The 22,620-nt window shown below is 55.5% G+C and overlaps 1 protein-coding gene across 6 annotated transcripts; it reads right to left on the minus strand.

The window, feature by feature from the left end:
- Positions 1-742: 742 nt before the first annotated feature.
- On the minus strand, positions 743-22,554 carry FLOT2 (flotillin 2). Of its 6 annotated transcripts, XM_064468161.1 has the most exons (12): positions 22,450-22,554; positions 13,121-13,202; positions 10,232-10,300; positions 8,299-8,389; positions 3,781-3,904; positions 3,226-3,344; positions 2,676-2,789; positions 2,463-2,582; positions 1,815-2,029; positions 1,425-1,608; positions 1,111-1,260; positions 743-941 (listed from the first exon to the last, which is right to left on the minus strand). In XM_064468161.1, exons 1-12 carry the CDS (start codon positions 22,496-22,498, stop codon positions 903-905), a joined length of 1,356 nt encoding a protein of 451 aa, XP_064324231.1. In that variant the 5' UTR covers positions 22,499-22,554; the 3' UTR covers positions 743-902. The 6 variants fall into 6 exon arrangements, with proteins under 6 accessions (XP_064324231.1, XP_064324226.1, XP_064324227.1 ...); XM_064468156.1 differs by lacking the exon at positions 10,232-10,300; XM_064468157.1 differs by lacking the exon at positions 8,299-8,389 and having other exon boundaries at positions 10,210-10,300.
- Positions 22,555-22,620: the final 66 nt, after the last annotated feature.

Consider the following 22,620-nt stretch of genomic DNA (forward strand, 5'->3'; position numbering starts at 1 on the left):
TGTCCCCACCGCAGCACCCTGCCCGGTCCCCCATGTCCCTCTGGCCCGTGGCTTCAGTAGTTGTCAGGGGCGAGATGTACCACAGCACTCGGGGACAGCAGCCTGGGGGGGTTTCACCTGCCTTGTGGAGGATGGGGGGACTTTGGCACGGCCCTATGTTTAGGTGTTCCTGGTGGGAGGACTTTGCCAAGCCTGGCTCAGAGCAGGGCTGAGCTGGGCTCCCCGCTGACCTCTCCCACCTCGGGATCGCAGAAGGAAGCTTCCCTGAGGGAAGGCGGCTCGGGAGCAGGCGCCGAGGGCAGCACCCCGCCGCAGTGCCCGATCGTCACCCTCCCAGGGCTGTGACTGCCACCTCCGGGGAGCCCAGCCTGGGCAGGACTGCACTGCGGGGGCCCTGCGGGCCAGGCACTCAGATGGGGAAAGCCAGCCACAAAACCAGCGTGTGGGCAGAGGCAGGGGCTGGGGAGCGCCCAGGAGGGTCGCTGCAGGAGGGCAGGGAGCCCAGGGGAGGTGGGTCCTGGCTGTTCTCTTCCTACAGCTCCACGCTCTGCATCCCACCGAGCCTCTGCTCCGAGCTCTGGGCGGCCGCCTGAGGACAGAGAACAGCAAGGCACCAGGACTGCAACACCAGACAAGCTGCCAGTCGTTAACTGGGGATCGCACCCAAACCCCGGGCCTGATACAATATACAGTCAGCTACAAAATAAATCCCCTCCCACCCTTTGTAATAAAAAAAAGCAGCTGATTGGACATGCACCTTTCTGGCCCTACAAAATAAGGCACCAGAGCTTAAAAATGAAACTCCGATTGTCTTTGATATAAAAGGAATTCCCACGTGTTGAAGGCAGTTGATGTCTGAGTGCATAACAGAGTGATCTTCACTAGCTTTGGGTTGGCCAGCCTCACGCCTGGGCCCCGGTGGCTTTCTGGATCAGGGGAATCTGTAGGAGGGGAAGAGAGAAGCTGTTAGGGCTGGAGGAGGGGGAGGCAGGGAGCTGCCTGCACTCTGTGGCTGGGGAAGGAGAGGTGCCCTACGAGTCTGAAAGTTTTCAGGCAAGTCCTCATGCCCTAAGAGCCACAGGAACCCCCAGCTGCCAGTGCCCGGCTCACCTTTGTGAGATCCACGCCGGTGATGGCACGCACGGAGGCGGGGATCTCGGCCAGCAGACGGTTCACCTCGGACGTTGTGTTGCTGTTCTCTCCGCTGAGAATAACGATCTCATCCACTTTGGAGAGGGGAGCAGCCACTTTGGCAGCGATCTGGGGAGTCAGGGAAGGAAGGTGGGATGAGCAGAGAGCCGAGCTGCTGCTCACCAGCTGCTGGTCACAGCTGTGGGGCCTCTCTGTGCCCCCAGGAGACCTGGCCTAGCCTGGGAACTGCCCATCACTCGTGCGGAGCAGGGGAAAAGCAGCTCCCTCCTCACCTCGGGCAGCGCATCCAGCACTAGAGCCAGCTGGGCAGCTTCTCCGTACTGTTGGAGTGCTTCAGCCTTCAGTTTCATCCTCTCAGCCTCCGCCATCCCGATGGCCTCAATCACAAAGGCCTCCGCTTCTCCGAGCTTGCGGATCTTTTCTGCCTCCGCCTGAGCAATGAGGACTTGCTTCACCCTGGAAAGGGAAACCCAGGGCTCCAGCAGCCCAGATCCCTGCAGCATACCCAGCACTGCTTCCCTCCCTCCATCAGCCACGTGCCAGCCCCACGGAGAGCCCACCTGCTGGGTCTCAGTGCAGCACCCACCGCGCTTCACTCCCACCTCACCCCGACCCAGCGTGCAGCTGGGCTCCGGGCTGGACCCGGTCAGGGGCTCACTCACTTCTCGCCCTCGGCGATCTGCTGCATACGGTAGGCTTCAGCCTCGGCCGGCCGCTTCACGGTAGCTATCAGCTCCTTCTCCATGCGGATGATCTCTTTCTCTTCAACATCAATCTGCTTCTTGCGTTGCACCACCTCGATTTCAATTTCCTCCTGGCGGATCTTCTGCTGCTCCCGGGCGCTCTGGAGCTCGTAGGCCAGCTGCGCCTCCGCGGTCTGCACGTGGGAGAGAGGAGAAGCGGGGTCTTGGCCATGATCTGTGCACAGACATAAGGACCCGTGGCAGGCCCTGAAAACAGATGTAGCTCTTGCTCTGGACCAAACCTCCACCCAGAGGTGACATTCCTCTCCTCAGAGCTGCGCTTGCTGTCCTTCCCTGTGCGCTCTTCCCACAGTACTTGAGCCGAGCCTGCTCTGGGTTCGGCTTAGATGACCCTCCCCATCCTTCCACCTCCTCCTAGTCCCACCTAACTGCTGCAAACAGGAGAGGAATCTGCTGCAAGGAGCTCACACTGTGACACAGAAACCTGGGTCCTCCACCTCCAGCCCTCCTAACGCGTGCAGAAGGAGGGAGCTGGCAAGTCCCAGAGCTACCAGGACCATCACGAACCAGCCAGGGAGCGGTGGCGGGCTGTGGGATACCTCTCACCTTAATGTTGACCTCCTCATTGAAGGCAGCTTTCTGCAATTCAAAAGCCCGTCTGGAATCTGCTATTTTGGTGTCTGCCATGAACTTGACATCCAGCATTTCTTTCTTGCACTCTGCCTCCTGCAGAGAGGAAACAAGAAAGCAGAGCTCCAGGGCGTGCAGCTGGAGCAAAGCAAGCTGCTGTGGGGAAGGCCAGCACGTCTCCGGACTCACCCGAATGCCAGCATCTCGCTCGGCTTCTGCCACACCAATGTCTGCATCCCTTCGGACGGCCGCAGTCTGAGTCTTTCCCAGGGAGCTCAGGTAATCCACTTTATCGTAGACATCCTGGAGAGGGGAAGAGAAGTCACAACCACTTCAAACAAGCGACTCCATCTTGCTCCCTCCCTGTGGAAGCTCAGAGCAACCACGTTAGGCCAGGCTCAGAACGAGCCACGTCCGCCCGCTGCCAAACAGAAACAGGCGTGACAGGGAGAGGTGGGATCTCCCGGCATCTTCCCTGCGACTCCCTGGAGGCTCGGTTATCAGCGAGCTCTTTCCACGAGCCGTGTTTACAGAGGCAGCCACTGGGTGCTCTTCACCCGGCTGCCTGGACACAGGACACGCTGCGGCGGCTGTCATGGAAACTCCTGGAGGGCTGGGACAGGCTGCCAGCCGGAGCCTTTCAGCCAGCTGCAGCAGAGCAGCCAGGGCCAGGCTCTGTCGTGCTGCCTCTACAGCACTGCCGGGTGCCCACAGCGCAGCGCCCTATGTCTGGGTGTACCTTGATGGTGAAGCTCAGGATCTCGATACCCATGCGACCCACGTCGGGAGCTGCCACCTCCCGCACCAGCTTGGCAAACTGGTCCCTGTCCTGGTAGATCTGCTCCACTGTCAGGGTACCTGCAGAGGGAAGGAAGGCGAGGCATTTTCTTCGGAACAGGTAACACACAGCGGTGCAGATCTAAGCTCAGCAACATCCTGGTTGCCCCTGATCTCTTCAGGTCTGGGCACAAGGGTGTAATCCCCTGCCCAGGCCCCGCAGTGTGCACCAACACCTCAGTCTCACAAGCGCAACCACCGCGCACACGTGCTACCTGTAAACCCGGGGGGACTCAAGCACCTCTTACTGCAGGCACTGAAAACTCAATTTATCACAACACCCAGCCCCACAGCAGGAGCTGCTGGAGGGCAGGAACAATCTGAGATGCCACCTCTGCAGTCAGCAGACAAAGCACCCGTCGTGGCTGCGGCGGCGGCAGCAACACTGCTGGGACCAGCCAGCAGAGAAAGGAGAAAGCTACTCAAGATGCCCTCAAAAGCGTGAGCCCCTCCGCACCTAGGATGGAGCGCAGATGCCCCTCCAGCGTCTGAAGGACCACGTTCTTCACATCCTGCACGTTCTTCCCCAAGAACTGCTCACAGGCCACAGCCAGGAGCTCCTTCTCGGTCATTATCTTCACCTAGAGACAGGGGACAAAACCAAAGGGACTGAAGGTGCCTGTCCGAAGAGGGACAAGCACCCAACAGCAGCAGCAGCAGCAGAAGCAGCAGTACCACCACCAGGCTGCCAGGCCCCCGTGCCACCGATGCTCCAAGGGACCATGCTGAGCTGTCACCACGCTCAGCCAAGGCCACCGGACCAGCCAGCGAGTCCCCGCTCGCCGCTGCCGGGGAGAGCCCTGCCGCAGGCACGCACCTCTCCAAACCCCGACTGCGGCTCGGCGTGGAGAGGTGCTCCCTGCAGCCATCTATCCCACAGCAGCGCCCACGGGGTGACGTGGGGACAAAACCCAGCCCCACAGGTCCCACCTGATGAAAACTCTACCAAAGAGCTCTGCACTACCAGCCCAGCCACTGCACCGACACCAGAGCGAGGAGGAGAGGGCTTTCTGCCACTACCCCGGCCAAAAGCCGTTTCGTTACCCCTCCCTTCCTCCTCCTCTACTAGAAATATTTTTTTCTGACACAGGAAAGGCAGAGAACAAAGAAGAGTCTGAAATGCCCAAGGAGCAGCTTGGGAACAGGGGCCCTATTCAGTGTTCCCTGCAAGGAGAGATGAGATGCGATGGCCGTACCACACTGGTTTGTCCTGCCCGTGGCTGGGAGCCCCCCAGCCACCCCCTGCGGTGACCCCAGCGTGCCGCGGCCAGGACTTGCTCATCCTGCTCCCCAGGGCCAGTCCGGTAAGGATCCCCAGAGGGGGGACACAGCCGACCCAGCACCGCTTCCACCACCCACAGTCAGAGCCAGACGTAAAAGAATCCCTGGGTCCAGACAAGCCAGGGTCTTAAGATGGTCCTGCTGGTCACAGGGCTGCTTTTAAAAGCAAAGCTAGTTAGAAATCCCCCTGGGGTATGTTAGGCAGTGGAGATATGTGCTCACAGAGCTCTGTAGGATCCAGCCATGAGGAGCTACAGCCCACCAAGGCGACAGCTCCCGGTGGGCAGGTCCAGTCTGGGGGCTCAGGCGAAGCGCGGACACAGGGACGCCTGTGTGTCTGGCAGCACCAGAGAAGGGAGCAGGGCCACACCAGCCGTGCAGCTCTGCTGGGACCTCTGGGTGCTGAGCCGGTCCCACAGCACCCTCTCATGGAGATGCCTGGGCTGGGCAGTGCCTCCTGTCCCGTGAGGTGCTGGTGGCACCCTGCGTCCTGCCCCATGGGCCCTGGTGGGACCCGCTGCTACCTCTGATGCCAGTGGTCCTGGCTCAGGGACCTCCAAGGCTTCAGGTGCAGCACAGGGGCCCTCCGAGGGTCCCAATGCACACTCTTGATGGGTTCACGATCTACAGACCTCATCCTGCTGCCTACAAGACCGCTTTTAGGGTGGAACTACCGGCAAAAGCAAGGCAACTATTTATTGAGAAAGCCTGGTCTGATAGCCCACGACTCCGAAACGATCCCACAGCCTGAGCTCCGGAGCCGAACAGCAGCACCCGGCCCCGGCACTGCCAGAGGGCAGGACAACCGGGACCGGCCACCACCTTCTAAGGGGACCACACGTGAACCGTGTTAGATGCGGCGAGCTGACCAAGACTCAGCTGCCACAGCCCTACTCCTAGCAACATGAAGAAACACCAGCTGGGCTGAGCCTATCTCCTTTGCTTCTCAGGCCAGATCTCCCGGTCAAAATACCAAACTGAATCTCGGGCAAGTGTGGCAATCCTCTCCTGCTTTCTCCCGAAGACCTCTGGGCTCCTTACGGGGCCAGGCCACAGCTGTTTCTTGTCCCTGCACCCCAGGCCAGCAGTGTGTGCTTTCTACACAAGGGGGAGTTGGGAGTGCTCTCGCAGCTGCACCGGGGAGCATGGGCCCTGCACAGGGCTCATCTTGCAGCGAGCAGGAGGTTTTTGCAAATACCAGAACCAGTTAGATCCAGCAGGAATGTTTGTGGTGCGCATCTGCCGGCAAATCCACCTCTCTGAACAATCCCCACCCGTCGGGAGCTACAGAGAGGACGGCCCACGGAGCGGGATGTTCGTTAAGAGAGTCCCTGCGGAACTTAACGGAGGCAAGGAGTGATTCAGCCTCTGTGAATTAAGCCAACAGCAGCCTGGCCACACCAGTAAACGCTGGGCAGCCCGGACGGGCCTGGCTGTCCGTTCAATACGGACGTCAACCTACAGAGCCAAGGTGGCACAAAACAAAACAGAGTTGAGCAATTAGCGCTCAGCTCGTTTCCAGTATTTCAGACAGGGCAGTGCGACACTTGGTGCTTCTTCAGATGTCGTTCGCAGCAAAGAGGGAGTTTAGCTGGCAGGAAATCAGAGAGCCTCTATACGGCAATCCCATCTGGAGGATCGATACTGCCGCACCCAGCCCCAGCCAGCTGCACTCACAGCGAGGGGCGAGCAGAGACAACCCAATTAGCTTGAGACTCAGAAAAATGGTACGGAAGGACACGAAGCCCAGCACAGCCTAAGGCAGCAGCATCCCAGTGCCCCCCGAGCACCCAGCCAACACAGGAGGGAGGCTACTGGTGAGTACTCATTACATCTCTCTCCAAAAAGAGAACGCATCCCTATGCACATTAAGCGCTTCTATTATTACGGCGAAGCTTTAAAAGGTGTTTCTCTAGAAATAATCTGTTTGCTTTTTTTTCCTTTCTTGCACAAGCTCTTAAAAGTAAAATCTTTGCCTCAAAGGTACTTCTGCAAAATGAAGGTAGCCTCTGCCACGCACGTCCCCAGCTGCACCAGGCCTGCTTTCTGCATGGTAATTCCTTGCATCTCACAACCCTAAACCTTTAAAATTCATGGACGGTGAAAAAAAATGAACAGTGAGAGGAGAGAATGACATGAATGAGGTGAACTGAGAGCTGCATTTTGAAGTCAAGGCACCTGGCGATCCAGCCTTCTGCTACCACGCACCACCCAGCCTAGACCATTTTGCAGGCAATGGGTGTCCCAAAACTAGGTCACAAAAAGGAAAGCTGGCTTCAGAGATGCCTTTTCCAAATACAGAAAGAAAAGCCTACAGATTTATGAAGCATGTGTGAGGGGAGACGTGGGCGCATGCATTTTGCCAACCATGCAAAGTTGTGGTTATGTGTCACGTTAGCAGATAAACAGATATAAAGAACTGAAAAATTGAAAACAAGGGCGCTGGGTTGCAGCAGTTAGAGCCAGGACGAGCCCAGGGCTCCCATGCCGGTGCTCCTGCACGTAGCCACGCTCCCCAGCGGCAGCGGGGCGATGGATTATCCGCTGCTGAGTCACGGTCGTGCCCAGCCCTTCTGCCACGTGCAACACTCCAGAAACCGCTCCTCGCTGAATTCATATCCCCAGTTACACAGACACAGCACGCAGCTCCTCTGCAGCGTCACTTCAGAGCAAACCAATGAACCTAGGGAGGAATCCGCTGCTCTCGAAAGCACTGGGTGAAATTTGTCAAGCGCTTGGTCTTAAAAGGGCTGCAGCAGCCACGGAGCTCTTCCCTGGGGGGAGATTTTGGTCACATCACTGCGTCACTCAGCAGCTCCCCTCCGCTCCACTGCTCACCGCAGGGAACGTGGCAGTCACCTCTCCTGCAACGACAGACCTGGACGTGCCTTGGGCACGCGGCGACCACAGCCTTGGGTGCACTCTGAGAGCCGCTATCTTGGTTCTGTACACCCAGAAAGAGCTGTCAGGAGCAAATTTCAATCAAAGCATCCAGCTGCCCATTTGAGGAGACAAATTCAGTCGAAAGCTAACAACATTTTCTTCCCAGCATCCTCCCCAAGGCAGGACCTGGTCACAAGGACAGACTCCGTACCAGGGCAGCAGGCCCGGGAGTCTGTGTGCTATCACAAGCAGCAAGAGCTGGTTTTCACGTACGAAGAAGGCACAAGAGAATTAAAATTCAGTTCAAGCCAGAAATTTTATACACAAATTTTAGTGCCTGGAGGGACCAAGTTCGTTCTTTAAGCTTTAACTCACCGTGAATAATTACAAGGTCCGCAACCACGTGCTAATAATAATAATCCAAAGCAACATAACGCTCGACACCATCTCAGGAGCGAATGGCTCAGTCCTGCAGGGTCGCGCACAGCTCCCAGGGCACCGTGGTACGTCAGCGTTTCACAAGCAGATTGAGTCACCCACGCACACCTCATTTGCCACACGGACGAATGAGACACCAGAAAAAAACCAGCACGGAATGATTTTGGCGAGAGGAGGAGAGGTCACAACCCCCTTCGCAACACGGGACATACTGTAGCATGTCTGAACCACCGAGGACAGGGTGGGTTTTGTAGGAGAATTTGTTTCAGAGCAGTTGGCTTCTGTTCCTGCACAACAGTAACCTCTTAAGGGGGAAAACCAGACGGAAGTTAGAGACATGCATTCCTGAAATGATGTTTTGGAGTTACTGTACCTGTGCCACACCTGTGACAGTTAAAGCTACCCCCTCCGCCGTCTCTACGTCCTCACACCTGGGCTGTAACGTCATTATCTCTAGGGAAATCCTGCCAAAAAACGTAAAATATTTGCACGTTTCCAGGTAACACACACTCAGCTCTTCCCCTTGCATCTCCTGCCCTGGGCTACCCGCCGCACTCATCACAGGTAATGTAAGACAGGCGCTGTATGCAGCCAAGGGACCGCATCTGCGACCGGAGACAGACAAGTCACTTTAGCCAAGAAATAGATTTTCCGATAACATTTAAAGGCAATTTATGAGCAGAGAAAGGCCGGGAGCCAGACTGGAAACGATGCTGTGACCCTTTCCCTTCTGCGGGGCTAGCGAGGTGGCCCGAAGCGAGCAGCTTTGGGACCCCAAAGGGCCCTCCGTCAGAGCCTCGCTGCGCCACGCTGCCCAACGCTGGGGCAGCACGTGCTCTCGCTGGCTGCTGTCACCGGTTTAAAAGCACAGCATGGACCCGGGATGCTCCCGCCCGATCCCCGGTGCTTGGCAAAACTTGGTGCTGATGCTGCAAGAAGCAGCCCTACCTTTGCCCTCGGTGGGTTAGCATTAACACAGACATACCCCTTGACCTGGTTCACCTCTCCCTCTCTTTTTCCTGTGTCCTGTGACCCAAAGGCAGATAGGAGCGTCCAGCTCTTTAGGGCCATGTCTGTATAGTATCAGGCACCCAGGAACAGATCCTGCGGCTCCAGAGCTTTCTCAGTCACTGAAGGTGGGCTCAAGGTGCTCTGGCCAGACCCATCAATCTCGGTAAAACAAGAGACATGCTTGGCCGTGGCAGTTTCTGCTTCAGGAAGCAAAGCCTGGCCCTCGTGTAAGCCATAACGAGCCGGGAAGGCGCTGGGAGTCAGGACAGGGAGCCACAGGGCAGAGAGCTCGTGTCAGCGAACGTTAGGTCAAACATCTGAACCATGAAGGGGCTGCGCTGGGCTGCTGCGTGCGTGCCGAGTCGCCCCAGGATTGGCTATAGGTGCCGAAACGTATCTCTGCAAGTTCATGCCTGCCTTGGCCACTGTCCTAATTAAACTGGCACGCAAGCTGGGAGCTGATAAAACAGATCACACTGTCCACGACAGGCACAGGCACTTTTGCCATATGTGTTCACTTCGCTTTAATCAGCGAGTGCAGGATTTTAGCCTTCCGAAGACCTAATCTATACTTTGAATTTAATTTCAAAACCATGCTGCTTCTTAGCTGGCAAGTCACGGGGATGTTTGGTAATTACTGTTACACTGGTTCATAAGCGCTCACCGTGCAAACACTAGTCCTGTGTGTTGAAACGCATCAAGGTCTCTGTGCTGTACTTTCAAACGTGACAACATCCAAAACGGGCACTGTCTCCATGCGGAGGAAGAAGGGCCGAGTGGAAACCCATAACGAAAACTGCAGAGCCAGGTACAGGTGCAATTTCCCCACACGTGTACAAGGTTTCCTTTTGAAACGGCACAAAACCTGCCTTCCCGCCTGCCCCAAATCCCGTACGGGACCCAGTCTGGCCTGCCTGTGGCTCCACACAAAAGCAGATGCCCTTCTGCTCTCCACCAAGCGCACGATGGAAACAGTGCTGTCAAGGAAAGGGTTACAGCTGGAGCAAATGTCTGCAGCCTTATCAGAAGGAGCCAGTACAGCGATGCTGAATTTGGAATTTGCCAAGAATGCATCTGTCTGCATTACCTATAAACTGTGGAGTGCGCCCCAGGGCGAGTGCCGGGGAAGGGGAAGGAGAGGAGGGTATTGAGATTTCAACTATCCCATTAGAAACCCATTAGTTTTTGTTATCCTGCTGCTGCTGCTGCTGTTGCTGCTGCTCAAAACAGAAGAATAAACAGACACGATGTTAGGAAGCTGGTGGATTATTACCTGTGCAACCCCCGTTACGTACAGTGGGACCCCCTCCGACGTCTCAATATTCTCACAGCGACAGAGGATGGTCATAACCTCCAAAGACAGTCTGAGCAGCGAGGAATAAGGGTAGGACAGCAAATATACAAAGCAGTTATCAGAGAGTAAGACACTCATTGCAAAGGACAGACGAGACTTTCAGGTTTCAGCTTTTCCCTGTTCAGAGTTTGCCTTTCTCCCGCTGCCCGCTCCCAGGGGTCCGCAACGCTGGGCCAGAGCAGCGTCCCTCGGCACGGCAGGGAGCTTGCAGCACCCAGCTGCTCCTCGCAACGAGGCTGGACAGGCTGGGGGGGGGCTCGTCTCCACCCTGCGTCCCCGTAAGGCACCGCAGATGAAACGGAACCGCGTATCCCACCTGGACTGCCACCCTGGAGTCAGCCGGCATTCTCTGTTGGAGTAATCTTCGCACACAGAACATTCCTTTTTGTAATACTTTAAATGCTTCTATGCCAACACTTAAGAGGGGCCAGAAAAATGGAAATGCCAGGGACTTGGCTACCCACCCCTGGCTAAGGCACTGAGCAGAGAAGGTGCTTCCAAGTGCTGTCCTGAGAAGCTGAATAACACCATTTGGTTCCCCCAGAGGCATGTAAGACCGAGCTGCCTCTCTCACTGCTTTTATTTCTGACCCTTAAACAGGGACAGGAATTTTTTTCCCTTCCCCCCCTCCCCAGTCCTCAAGGTTGCAGCAGGACAAGAGCCCAGCACCCTGGCAGCTCTAACTGTTCCTTTTGTTCCCAGGTTAGTGCTACCTGGCGGGATGCCGCTGACAGCAACACAATCGCTGCTGTCTCTCTTGCTTTCAGCACTGGCAGTTCCAGAAAAGATGGCCTAATTTCAGAGGAGGAAATCTGCCTCTCTCTTCACGTTAATGCAGCAGGCTCCATCTGCGGCACAGCTTATGGTATTTGGGAAAGGGCCCGTTTTCAAAAGGAGAATGAAGCCCCATATCCCATGGCATGAAGCAGGGGGTATAGACTTTAAAGTAAAAGATTTGTACGGGTGCTGGCATTCCTGTCAAGAGCCCCGTCTGCTAAATAACGCGCAGACCTCTATCATATGACAGCTCATTCCCGGCAAGCAGTTCTTGGCCCCGGACTCTGCCTTTGCTTAACTTAATAAGTCAGCCTCCCGAGTACATCTGTTATCTCCTGTACACAGCAGGTCAGGGTCCTGCGCTGTTCTCTGGGCTTCTCACACCAAAGGAGGAGCAGAAACCTTTCGTTCAAATCAACGGTTCTCCCAACAAGATGCCTCACAAAAATTTGGGAATGAAGCTTGTTTGGATCAAACGCAGTTCTTAAGCACTGAGCCCACAAACCGGGCCTTTCCTTCGCCTCCCACCTCGTACGAGCATCGCTGGAGAGCCCGGGCTAAAGCAGCAGAGGTTAGCTGAGACCTCTTCATGCAGCCGGAGCGCTAGGGTAGGCTCTCGTAGCAATCCTGAGTACCAGCCACCTGGGAGAGGACCTGAGAGCTGTCGTGAGTCAGTTGGCAGCAGCAGCCGGGACCCCTTCGAACAAGGCAAGCTGCCTGAGCCCCGGGTGAACAGCAGCTACGGCAGCGTATCGTCTGCAGAGCGAGGGCAGCAACATGCTCGCTTTGTCTGCTGGTGGCAACACGTGAACAGGGGAAAGAGGTGGCAAGATCAGGCAGTAAGGGTTAACTACAACCTCTGGCCGCCACTCAGTGCAAAAACCCAAAAGTCACGTCTTTTCCCTATTATTTTCAACACAGATGGAGGGAACCTGCATTGGCGAGCATGAGGGAGGTGTTAGGAGAGAGTAACATTCCCACAGATCCTAAAGACGAAGAGCTACGTTAGCAGGACAGCAGCACTACCACAGCATGTTAGTTCAGAGACCAGCATGGTGAGAAGCAGCAAGCAAAATCCACGACCGAGGAAAGGGAGAGAAAGGAAATCCCGTGGTTTTACACAGGCACACAGTTTGCTCCCGAGGTGACAGCAGTCAGCATATCTTTAGAGAACAGAGACTCGAGGAGCAGGAGGGGGCACTGGCCCACTGCATGCCACAAACTTGTCTTACTGGGCGAGAGTTTGGGCCACACAGGGCAGAACTCAACTCCTCTTGTAAACTCATGGATGAGCCAGCCTGGCGGCCCCGCTGCCCAGCACCTCTGCAGAGGCAGCCTCGTAGCTGCGGAGCACCGCAGAGGCAGCAGAGGAGAGCAGGGCTCTCGCCTTCCCCAGCACAGGGAGAAACACGCTGACCAGCCAGGCTACAGCTCTTGAAGCTTGGTGGGTTTTAGGTAAGCCAAAAACAACCAAAAAGGAAAAAAAAAAACCAATCTGAATGCCTGGGGTTTGAGGAGAGGTGTGCTCAGAGAGGCCATTTGAAATGTACTTCAGGTGAAAGCATGGGATTTCTTTTCTTCTCTGTCTTTTGCACTGTAATACCCAGCTGTCCCCACAAAATCAGTCAGCACAGAACTCCCCCACCCTGCGATTTTAGTTTGCACATCATCGATCATCGTTACCGTCAGGTAAGCCTGAAACGCCAGGATTATCTCCTGCAGGGTCCTGGACAACCTCAGCCCCATCACTCAAGGCAGAGGACGGCCAGAAGCTGTGCGGTTGTGAGTGACCCCACATTCCCCGTGCTTCAAGGCAGGCCACAGGGCACGCGTTGCTCCTTCCCGCTACTCGCAGCGCCGCCCGCGAGGCAGCCTTCCTTCGAAGGACCAGGAGCTGCTCGCAGCCAAAGGCAGCGGGCTGGACTGATGCTCATCCATGATTTCCTCTGCAGCGCCCAGTCCCGTGTTCCTAAAGATACTGCTGACAGCCCCACTGGGATGGCTTTGCCTAACGCACACCCCACAAAAACACAAATAATGGGGGTCTCCTTACCTTTGGGTGTCAGTAATGCACCACCAAGCCCAGGCCCAGCCTCCGTATACATACTGCTTTACATCGGAGCCACAACAGCCACCTGCAGCACAGCAGAAAGCACAGAGGTGTACGGATTACACACACGCGCGTTGCTCTCGGCCAGGGAAAAGCCTGCGCCCAGACGGAGTCACAAGCAGAACAGCTTCACAACAAGCCTGCCCAGCCCCGGGGTGCTGAGGAAAGGGCATCCCAGGGGGGGCGATTGGTTCCCCCAGCCCCTCAGAGCAGGGGAAGCACTTTGGCTTGGCCACGTTACAGCGGTGGGTGCTACCAAGCTGAGCTCTGCAACACGACCCAGAGGAATCCAAGCACGCTTGCAGTGCCTGATAAATAATGAACACAGAAAACTCTTTCCAAGATCCACAGCAGCGCTGGAACACCTTCACAGGGTGGCCATAACACAGCCGGCCGCCGGGGAACCCAGTGCTCTCCTCACCTCCACGGCCTTCACACGGCAATTTTCCAAAGGCAACTTTTTTTTTCTGGAATCGTCTTATAAAATTGGAAACCAGCATTTGTAATAATTCAGCGTGACAAACAACAACACACAGAAAGCAACTGTATTTCAAGTCAGGGTTTTGTTTTATTTTAGTTTTGTTAAGCAGTTTATGCATTTTTAGCAAACAGAATCGCCGTAAGCACACGCTTCAGTATCTTTAACTGTGATGCATTAGCTCCGTCGTGGAAAGCCACCTAAGAAATCCATCTCCTTTCCCCCACCCACACTGCAAACCACCCTTCAACCCAGCAAAAAGCTAGCAGGTCAGCGTTGGAGGAGGAGAAAACCCTTGAGCTCCCCAAAACCAACTCTCAGTTCTGGCTCACACAAGTACCGCAGGTCCTGGGGCTTTCACGGTCCATCTCAGAGCTGGCTGCGCCCAGAGCTCAGGGCAGCCTCCAGAACTCCTCTGACACATTTACGATTTGACCCCAGTGAAGTCAGGAGGCGCTGCCTGGATTTCCACACCTTTGACACAAGGAATAAGACGCCTGCTACCTTCCAAGAGAGCACCCTGCCAGCGACCAGCCCCAGGTTTCGCGCCTGGTAAGGGAGGAGCTCTGCAGCTCCCTGGCTCGGACCAGGGCCGCGAGCTGCCGCCGCTCCGGCAGGTCAAGCCAGCAGTCCCTCCCGTGTCTGTCATCCATAATCACACTTATTGCAGCAGCGCCTGAGGGCCTCAGCAAGGCACGGGCTGTACCGACAGAGCAAGAGACAGTTTCAGCCCTGCGGGATGTATCTACGCAGGCAAGACAGAGCCAGCGCAGAGGAAGAGCGGGCGCGCAGGGAAAACAGCTCCCACAGGGCTGCAGCCAGGCTTCGCGCTGCGGGAGGGGAACGGCGGGACTACGAAGCCAGCAGACGGCAGCCACGGACCACAGCCCTTTCAGGGGGGACGACGATTAATAAGTTTGCTGCAATAGGTCAAAACAAAGGAGCAAAGGTGGCACGCTGGCCTGGATGTGGGCTGGCAGGGCCCTTTGGACCGCAGGAGGGGACTCTGTCCTCCCCACCCTCAAGTGTTTGACCATCTTCCACTGTCAGCTAAAGATACCACCTGCTTCCCTGGCTTCCATGCAGATAAACCAGCAGGTCGGCCCCATCTACAATTCTTCACCCTCCGATTTCAGCAGGAAGTAAAACACAAATGGAAGATGGATTTACACACTTTTTCAGGTCTCCTGTGCTCCCGTCACCGAGACGCCCTCTGGATAGTGTCTTCCTGTAGCTGGAACGCTATTTCAGCCAGGCACGGCGTTGCAGAAGCTGATGATACAATATCCTGCAGGATATTAACTGCAAGGCCTTTTAACATTTCTTGGAGGACGTCAGCCCTGTTAGCTCAGCCTTTTAGCCAGGCCCTTGTTTTCCAAGAACAGGAAGGGAGGTGTTCCTGGCAGTCAGGAAAAGCAGTTCTATACGGAAAGGGATGTGGTTTCACAGGGTCTATGTGGTCTTTACCGAGCCCCCGGTAATCGTTTTGTAATAACGTCCTGAGAAAACTCTGCACCCTAAACCCACCGTTGTTACGAGAACGTGCCTCTCCACACAGATGGGTCTTTTCTTCTGCAGGCAATGCAAGGAAACACCTTATTTAGTATCACACCCAAAGCGAGCCCCATGCTTGCTTCCCAGCGCTACGTAACATTGCTGCGCTGCAGTTTGCTAAGCCAGATTATATGCCAAAAAATGTTCAAAGCATAAGAAAAAAACAGGGAAAATTAACACATTAAACAGGAGGGGGATGTCTGCTGGTTGCTTTCATGCAGGCCGGATGTCTGAGTGCAGCAGAGCTCTGTCCTGGTAACCCAAGTCAGATGAGCTCAGCGCTCATTTTCCATTGCAGCCCTGCAGCCTCTTTCCCAAGTCTCAGAGAGCAAGTGAAAAAGGAACCAACAAAGCGAAATCTTTGCAAGGCTAAAGAATAAACGCTCTTGCACAATGAGATTTGGCAGAGAAATTGCCTTTCCCAGCTATAATACGCCCACTGTTCTAGCAGCCCGGGTCTCAGAGCCGCTTGGCCACGGCTTCCACAAACATCCACCGTGCCTCTTCCGGGGCAGTGCGCGGCGGCCAGGCGCGCGACAAACGGAGGATTCATAGCCGGGAAGCTGCCATCCAGCTTGGCCTCTTCCCAAACAAAGGGGTCCCATGTTCAGGCAAGAATTCCCAGAGCCAGGAGAAAGCACATCGTCTGTTCGTTGTTTTGTTTTGTGGTGGTTTTTTTTATATATGAAATGAGATTAATTGCCTGGGAGTTTGTAGATAAATGGAGCTCTCAGCAGATGCAGGAAGCTGCTGCCCTGAGGGACAGCATGCGAGGAAGAACAGGAGCCCCAACACTTACGGGGACACAGGGCTCAAAACATCCAAGCCGGGACAATCTGAGGTTGTGAACGAGCTCTGCGTTTGCCCTCCCAAGGTGACCTGCGGCAACGACCTCGTATTCTGGCAGGAAGCGGCGAGCGTTCAGAAATCGGGTTGCGGCAAACAGGCTGCTAAAACAACTCGGTCACTCCATGCCTTCCCGCAGCCTGCTGAACGCAAGAATGGAGCAGATGCCGCTGCCTTCACGTGCGCGGAAAGAGCTGCCACCTTCACGCCTCGGCTCAGGGCGACCTGGTGCCGGAGTCTCCTCCTCAGGGGGACCCAGTGCCCAAGCTGGGGATAAACAGCTCGGTCCAGTCAGACAGAAGCTGGGTGTGTTAGAAAAACAGCCCGGTGCTGGGAAATGTCACGGGGTGCTAGCAAGCGAGTGCAGAAAGACAAGGAAAAAAGTGGTAATTGAAAGCAGTTACTGACAAAAGACATAACGGAGAGGAGAGAAAAAGGCAAAGGCATACAGAAAGAAACTCACGTAATAAAGCAGGGTCTAGGCTAAAGTCAGTGTCTGGATTCTTAAGCCTACTGTGCATATAAATGAGGCTTCGCCCCATGCAGAAAAGGCACAAGGTTAACAAAAATTAATTTTAAAAGATGCGGGGCTCTGAGCTGAATCCATAAAATCCTTTGATGGTCACTACAGCGGATGAAAGCAGATCCTGCTGGCTAGCTTGTTTTGGATGTAATCCATATCAGAATGACTCATTTTAAGCTATGAGTATCAATGCCACAGAGCGAGTTTAACACACACGTTTAGTTTAACTTATCTTGTAAACAGAACCCCAGGAAGACAAGCCACAATGAAGCTACACAACGAAACCACAGAGATGCTACCCCAGAATTCCTCTTGGAAAGCAAAGGGAAAGCCCCCAGGCTGTTCTGTCCACCTCCTTCTCCTGCTAAGCTTTCTGAAGAGTAGTTTGCAAGTCCTGGAGATTTAAGGAGCAGCTGACAAGGGAAACCTTGAGCCCCACCACCTGCAAAAAGCTGAAGAACCACCTCCCGAGAGGGAAACGCCACAGAGGAGCTGCACCAGTTGCCTTTTGTGCAAGCGGTGAAGAGCTGTACCGGGCACTGGCAATCTCATGCTGCAGACTTGAGACAAGCAGCGATGTCGCACTCCGGACCGCAACCCCCGAGCATCACACGCAGCGCGGAACTGACCGCCGGGGAAGGCTTTTGGCTAGCCAAAAAAGAGCCGAGCTTTGCAGGAGCACTCGGTTAAACCTGGCAGATGACAATCAGTGCTACTACACGTTTTCTGCACAGCTTGCCTGGTGCGAGAGGCGGAATACCTTGATCTCAGCCCTGGGGAACAGTTTTGAACTCCGGCTCCAAAGGCACTGACATGGTTTTAGCTGGGATAGACTTCATTTTCTTCCCTGTAGCTGGTACAGGGCTGCATTTTGGACTTAGTATGAGAATAATGTTGATAACACACCGATGTTTTAGGTGTTGCTAAGCAGTGCTTACACTAGTCAAGGACTTCTCCAGCTTCCCATGCTCTGCTGGGTGCACAAGAAGCTGGGAGGGGAGGGGGCACAGCTAAGAGAGCTGATCCAAGCTGGCCACAGGGATATTCCATACCATATGACACCATGACCAGTACATTAACTGGGGGAAGTTGGCCGGGGGAAGCAGCGATTGCAGCTCGGGGACTGGCGGCGTAGGTCAGCCGGTAGTGAGCAGTTGCATCGCTTGTGGTTTTCTTTTCCTTCAGGTTTCACTTCTCTCTCGTTATTTTCCTTTTCCTTATATTTTTATTGTTGTTATTATTATAATCATTACCATTATTACTATTCCTACTTTATTTTAATTATTAAACTGTTCTTATCTCAACCCACAAGTTTTCTTGCCTTTGCCCTTCCGATTCTCTCCCCCAGCCCACCGGGGTGGGGACAGTGAGCGAGCGGCTGCGTGGGGCTCAGTCGCTGGCTGGGGCTGAACCACAACAGGCACGAACGCAAAGGGCAAAACATCACGTGGAACCCAGCCGAAGCTGCCTCTACTCCTTCTGCAAACTCATATTGCTTTTGAGGTTGAAGAGCTGGAACCGCAGCCCGCCAGTGTCACGTAGGCCTGCAGGTGGAAGCGGAGGGATGAGCCCGACGCCACCAGCCCCACCGCGAGCTTTAGGTCCCGGGCGGCTCTTGCTGCTCACCACGTCTTTCTGCAGGATGCGCCTGGACTGTCGCCACCCGCTCCATTTTCATGCGATCGACTGCTCTCACCTAAGGGTAGTTCTCTGCATTTCTCCATATAGAACTGCATCGTATTTCTTTCAGACCATTCGGTCAATCTGTTGAGTTCATTCTGATTCTAATCCAGCTCTTCAAAGCTCTCGAATCCACTCCCAGCTCAGTACCATCTGCAAATTCAATAAGCACGTTCTCGATTCCATTATGCAAGCCAAAACCAGGAATTGATAAAACCTTTCAGCTGAACAGTGAGCCACTGTCAGGCTCCCTGGCAATGGTCTTCCAGGCAGCTTCATGTTAGTTTTATAGTATCTGAGAAACCAGTTCCTCCTAGCGCTGCAGACTGCAGGCCTCTTGTAGGAAGGGCCTGCAGAGCCTCACGAAGACTTTATTTCAGGCTTTCAAAACTTAGAGAAGTACCATAAAACCAGCACAGTCACATCGGCTCAAAACCATGACCAGTTCCTCTTGCAGGAGTAAGAAGGACACAGTAATGGGATGCGAGAGCTTGGGGCAGCTCTGGAAGGGTTAACTACCCCTGACTGCTGGGGTGAGGCAGGAAATGTTTACACAAAACCGGAATTAACTGCTAGCTCTTCTTTTATTTTGAAAGAGATTAAGGAGCCCTGAAGGGTGCTGCACTAAGGTTTGAGAAACCGAGCTGGATGGTATTTCTCAAGCAGATCTCTGAGGAATCGTGAGAGCATAACAAGCCTTGGCAAAGGCAAGGCGTACAACCTCTGCTGCTTCCCCTCGCCCCTCGAGCACTAACCCAAGTCAGGTTGGCTGGGCACGGCTCCTGCTCAGCAAATACACGTCGGTTGTCTTCTTCTGGGTGTTTGAGCAATGTATTTGTTTCCGTATTCTCCCAGGAAATAAAGCCAGGTTGACTAGGCTGCGACTCCCTAGGCTTTTTTTCCCCCCTCCTTTCACTTCTGTGGAAAGAGCAGTTTGTTCTGACCCAGACACACGGTGGGCTGTGCCAACCTCCCCCTGCCACGTGTCTCCAGGTGCTCACCTTGAAGCTGCTGGACCGTTGCTGTGTGGTGCCACCCTGCAGCCCTCGTCAGCCTAGAGGAAAACGCCCCAAATACAGAGATTCGGGCAGCACCATGTACTTACGGGAACTGCAGGTTAAGGAGATGTAATTTATAACATCCCTGCTCGTTACGAGACTGTGCAGAAATATTACAGTGTTGTATTTCAAAGTGAGCAGATCGATCCTTAGCCGTGAAAGCTGCATTCACCCAGGCTGTAACCCAAACCCAGCATTACACATCTGAGACAACCCATTTATCTGGCGGGAACATTTGGGTATCGGGGTGAACAGGTACTTTGTGCATCTCCCTGAAAACTCAGCCGGCTCCAGCTGTGCTTGGAGAGGACTCAGCGATGGGCCAGGCGCCTGCCAAAGCCTCCTCAGAGCTTGCATCAAACCTCACCGGGAGGCTCCCAGCACCGCTACCCTCCAGCAAAGTTGGACCCACGCTCCAGAGAGACCACCACCGCCTCCGCAGGGCTTTGTGGAGCATTCCTACAAAGCCTGGGCTCTGTATTTCATGGCCAGACTGCCTAACCGAGTGCAACTTCTTAGAAGGACATTGGTGTTGCTCAACAGGGGAAGGATGCAAGTGCCAGCGGAGTGCTGACCCATGCCCGGGAAGCAGCTTCCCAAATAAGGCTGCAAAGCTCCTGCGCACACAGACGGTCCCGAGGCACAGCTGGCTGCTCCTTGAGCACTGGAGGAACTTGAGCGTCTCATAAGAAAGTGAAAAGAAAGAACAGCACTTCTCAGAACAAGCCCATGTGCCAGGGGAGGCATGTGACCAAACTTCCTCCGAGAGGCACGGGCTAAATTTACAATAAAGAAAACTTTCTGATCGGCTCCATGATTTGGAGGTCCCTTCCTGCAAAGCGAAGGTTTTCAGATAACAACCGTATGATGATTCAAGGCTGCAAGTCAAAAGCCTACTTTTAATACCATTTGCTGTGGGTTTATTCCTCCTTTCCCCCTCGCTCCCCAAATCCAACCTAATATCATGCAAATAAACGCTGGCCCCCAAGGTCCTCTCTGCTTTTCCCCGGAGAGAAACAGCTCAACTACAACTGCTTGTAGTTACACGCCTCCCACTAATGCCCTGGCATTCACCCTGTGCGTAAGCACGGAGGAGCTGCAGGGCTCTGCAGAGCTCCCGCAACCTCTCAGGCTGCCCTGAAGCTCAGAGACCACGCTCGCCGGGGACAGCAAGCGTTTGCAGACCACGCTGAGCAGTGACAGAGGACAGCCACGTCTGCTGCCAGCGGCAAACCCGACCCCGACTCGTGGAGCCTGGTGTGATTCGCGCTCCCTGGTGTGATTCACGCTCCCTTCCCAGAACATGGCTGTGCATCGAGGAGCATCCTCAGCTCGCTGCTCCTGGCTGCAGGAAAGCCTAACGCTTGGAACTGCAAGCAGATGCCATGAATTCCTGCTGGCTCATCCTGCAAGCCGTGCTTTGTAAACCTCGGAGCTGAGCAGAAGCGAAACCAAGCTTTTAAGGCTGGAGGGCATCCTGGCACACCTGGAGCACAGCTTCCCAATTCCTCCTGCCAGACGCGGCATTTCACCAAGCGGCGCCGATTTTGACGGGGGTCTCTTTGGAGGGAAGAGCAGCATCAGCTCTAGATCCCAGCTGGGAACTGCAGAAGCATGCGGAAGACCAGGAAAACTGCAAGAAAAACTGCTGCTCCAGGCAGCTGGTGGGCGCGGTTTGTAACTCCTTAGAAGCAGCCGTTACGGCGGGCATGTTTGTTTCCAGAACCACAGCTTGCTTCCGGCATCTCCTCGGTAATTCCCGTAACAGGTCTGTTATTCAGAGATGAACCGATAACAGACCAGCCAGAAGCAAGCGCCACAGCTCACCGGAGGCTTTGGCTCCAAAACAGACATAACAGCATAGTTTCACATGCACAGCAGAGCTGTGATTGTAGAACACCTTTGACATTCACGCGCTTTTTTTTCCTCCCAGGTGAGTTTTAGGTCTGAGCATCACAGTGCCCGCCACGAAACTAGTCCAGCGTTGACAGAAAGGATGTAGCGGGGTCGGGGGCTCACCAAGTGACAAACAGCTGTATCGAACCTGGGTATTACCTGGCACGCAGCCCCAGCCTGTCACACAGACTCCAACCCTTACAGCAAGCCGTTACATCACCTAATGGTAATTAAGCCCTGCCTGCATGCAGCCGGGCCTATGCCAAACTGCGCTCCGGAGCGCTGGCACAGTAGAGAAGCAGCTACAGGTTGAATCAGACACAGGGGATTTCAGTGCTGGTTTATTTAAGCCTAACCAAAGCAACCAGCGCACTCGGTGCTAACGTTACACGTATCTGCCGGGCATCGGCCGCGCCCGGTGGCAGCACCATGCAGAGGCCAGGTGACGATGCAGCAGCAGGATAGGATGGATGAGGAAGGCACCCAGAGACAGGCCGTGGTGCCCTCTCGGCCCCCCGGGGATGGTCACAGCCGGCTCCCCCTCCCCGGCAAAGCCAACCCGCGCCCAGGGACAGGACGGCTTCTGGCAACCCAAGGCAAAGGCTGTGGTGGCGGCCCGGAGCCCGGCAGCCCCGGTGCCGGTGCCGGACATCACCCCAGAGCAGCAGGAGCAGCACCGGGGTGTGCCCACGGCTCTGGGCACCCACCCGGGGTCCCTGGGCCTGCGTGGCGGGGGGCTGCTCACCACCCCCAGGGTCCCCCTCTTGGCAGGGACATCCCCCTGAACCGTGCTGCAAGGTCCCCTCATGACAGGGACTCCCCCAGTGCCCCCTCAAGGAAGGGCCCCCTCCCCATTACAGCCCCCTCCAAAACATCCCCAAATGGCAAGGCACCCTGCAGCAGACGCCCCCCCCCAGATCCCCCCCCCAGGCAGGGTCTCCCACTCCCCAGCACTTCCCAGGGTCCCCCCAAGGCAGGGACCCTTCCCAGCGCCCAAGAATCCCTCCCTGGCAGGGACACCCCCAGGACCCCCATCATAGGGCCCCCCCTCTAAGGACAGGGACACTCCCCCGCGCCAGGACCCCCATGACAGGCACCCCTCCAGCCCCTAAGGGTCCCCTCACAGCCAGGACCCCCCGATTCCCACCGGGGTCCCCCTCAGCAGATCCCATTACAGACACCCCCCCCCCATGACAGGGCTCCCTCAACGCCCCCCCCCGCGATGCTCCGGCCGTACCTGACACCACCAGCGCCTCGTTGGGCCCCACCGTGTGGCAGTTGCCCATGGTGCCCACGCCGCCGCCCGCCCCACGCCCTCCGCCTCCTGCCTCCCTCCTCCTCCTCCTCCTCGCCGCCCGCTCCCACAACCCCCCGCGCCGCCCCGCCCCCGCCCCCGCCCGTCACAGGC

This window comes from Phalacrocorax carbo, chromosome 17, assembly GCF_963921805.1.
Source record: "Phalacrocorax carbo chromosome 17, bPhaCar2.1, whole genome shotgun sequence".
In the NCBI taxonomy this organism is placed as follows: Eukaryota; Metazoa; Chordata; class Aves; order Suliformes; family Phalacrocoracidae; genus Phalacrocorax; species Phalacrocorax carbo.

Bases quoted from the DNA above. Each gene is read 5' to 3' on its own strand.
- FLOT2 (XM_064468161.1), bottom strand. From the start codon at position 22,498: ATGGGCAACTGCCACACGGTGGGGCCCAACGAGGCGCTGGTGGTGTCA. The intron at 10,301-13,120 runs GTAAGGAGACCC...CTCGCTGCTCAG, and splicing joins TGCATTACTGACACCCAAAG to ACTGTCTTTGGAGGTTATGA. The intron at 1,261-1,424 runs GTGAGGAGGGAG...CTGACTCCCCAG, and splicing joins TGCTGGATGCGCTGCCCGAG to ATCGCTGCCAAAGTGGCTGC.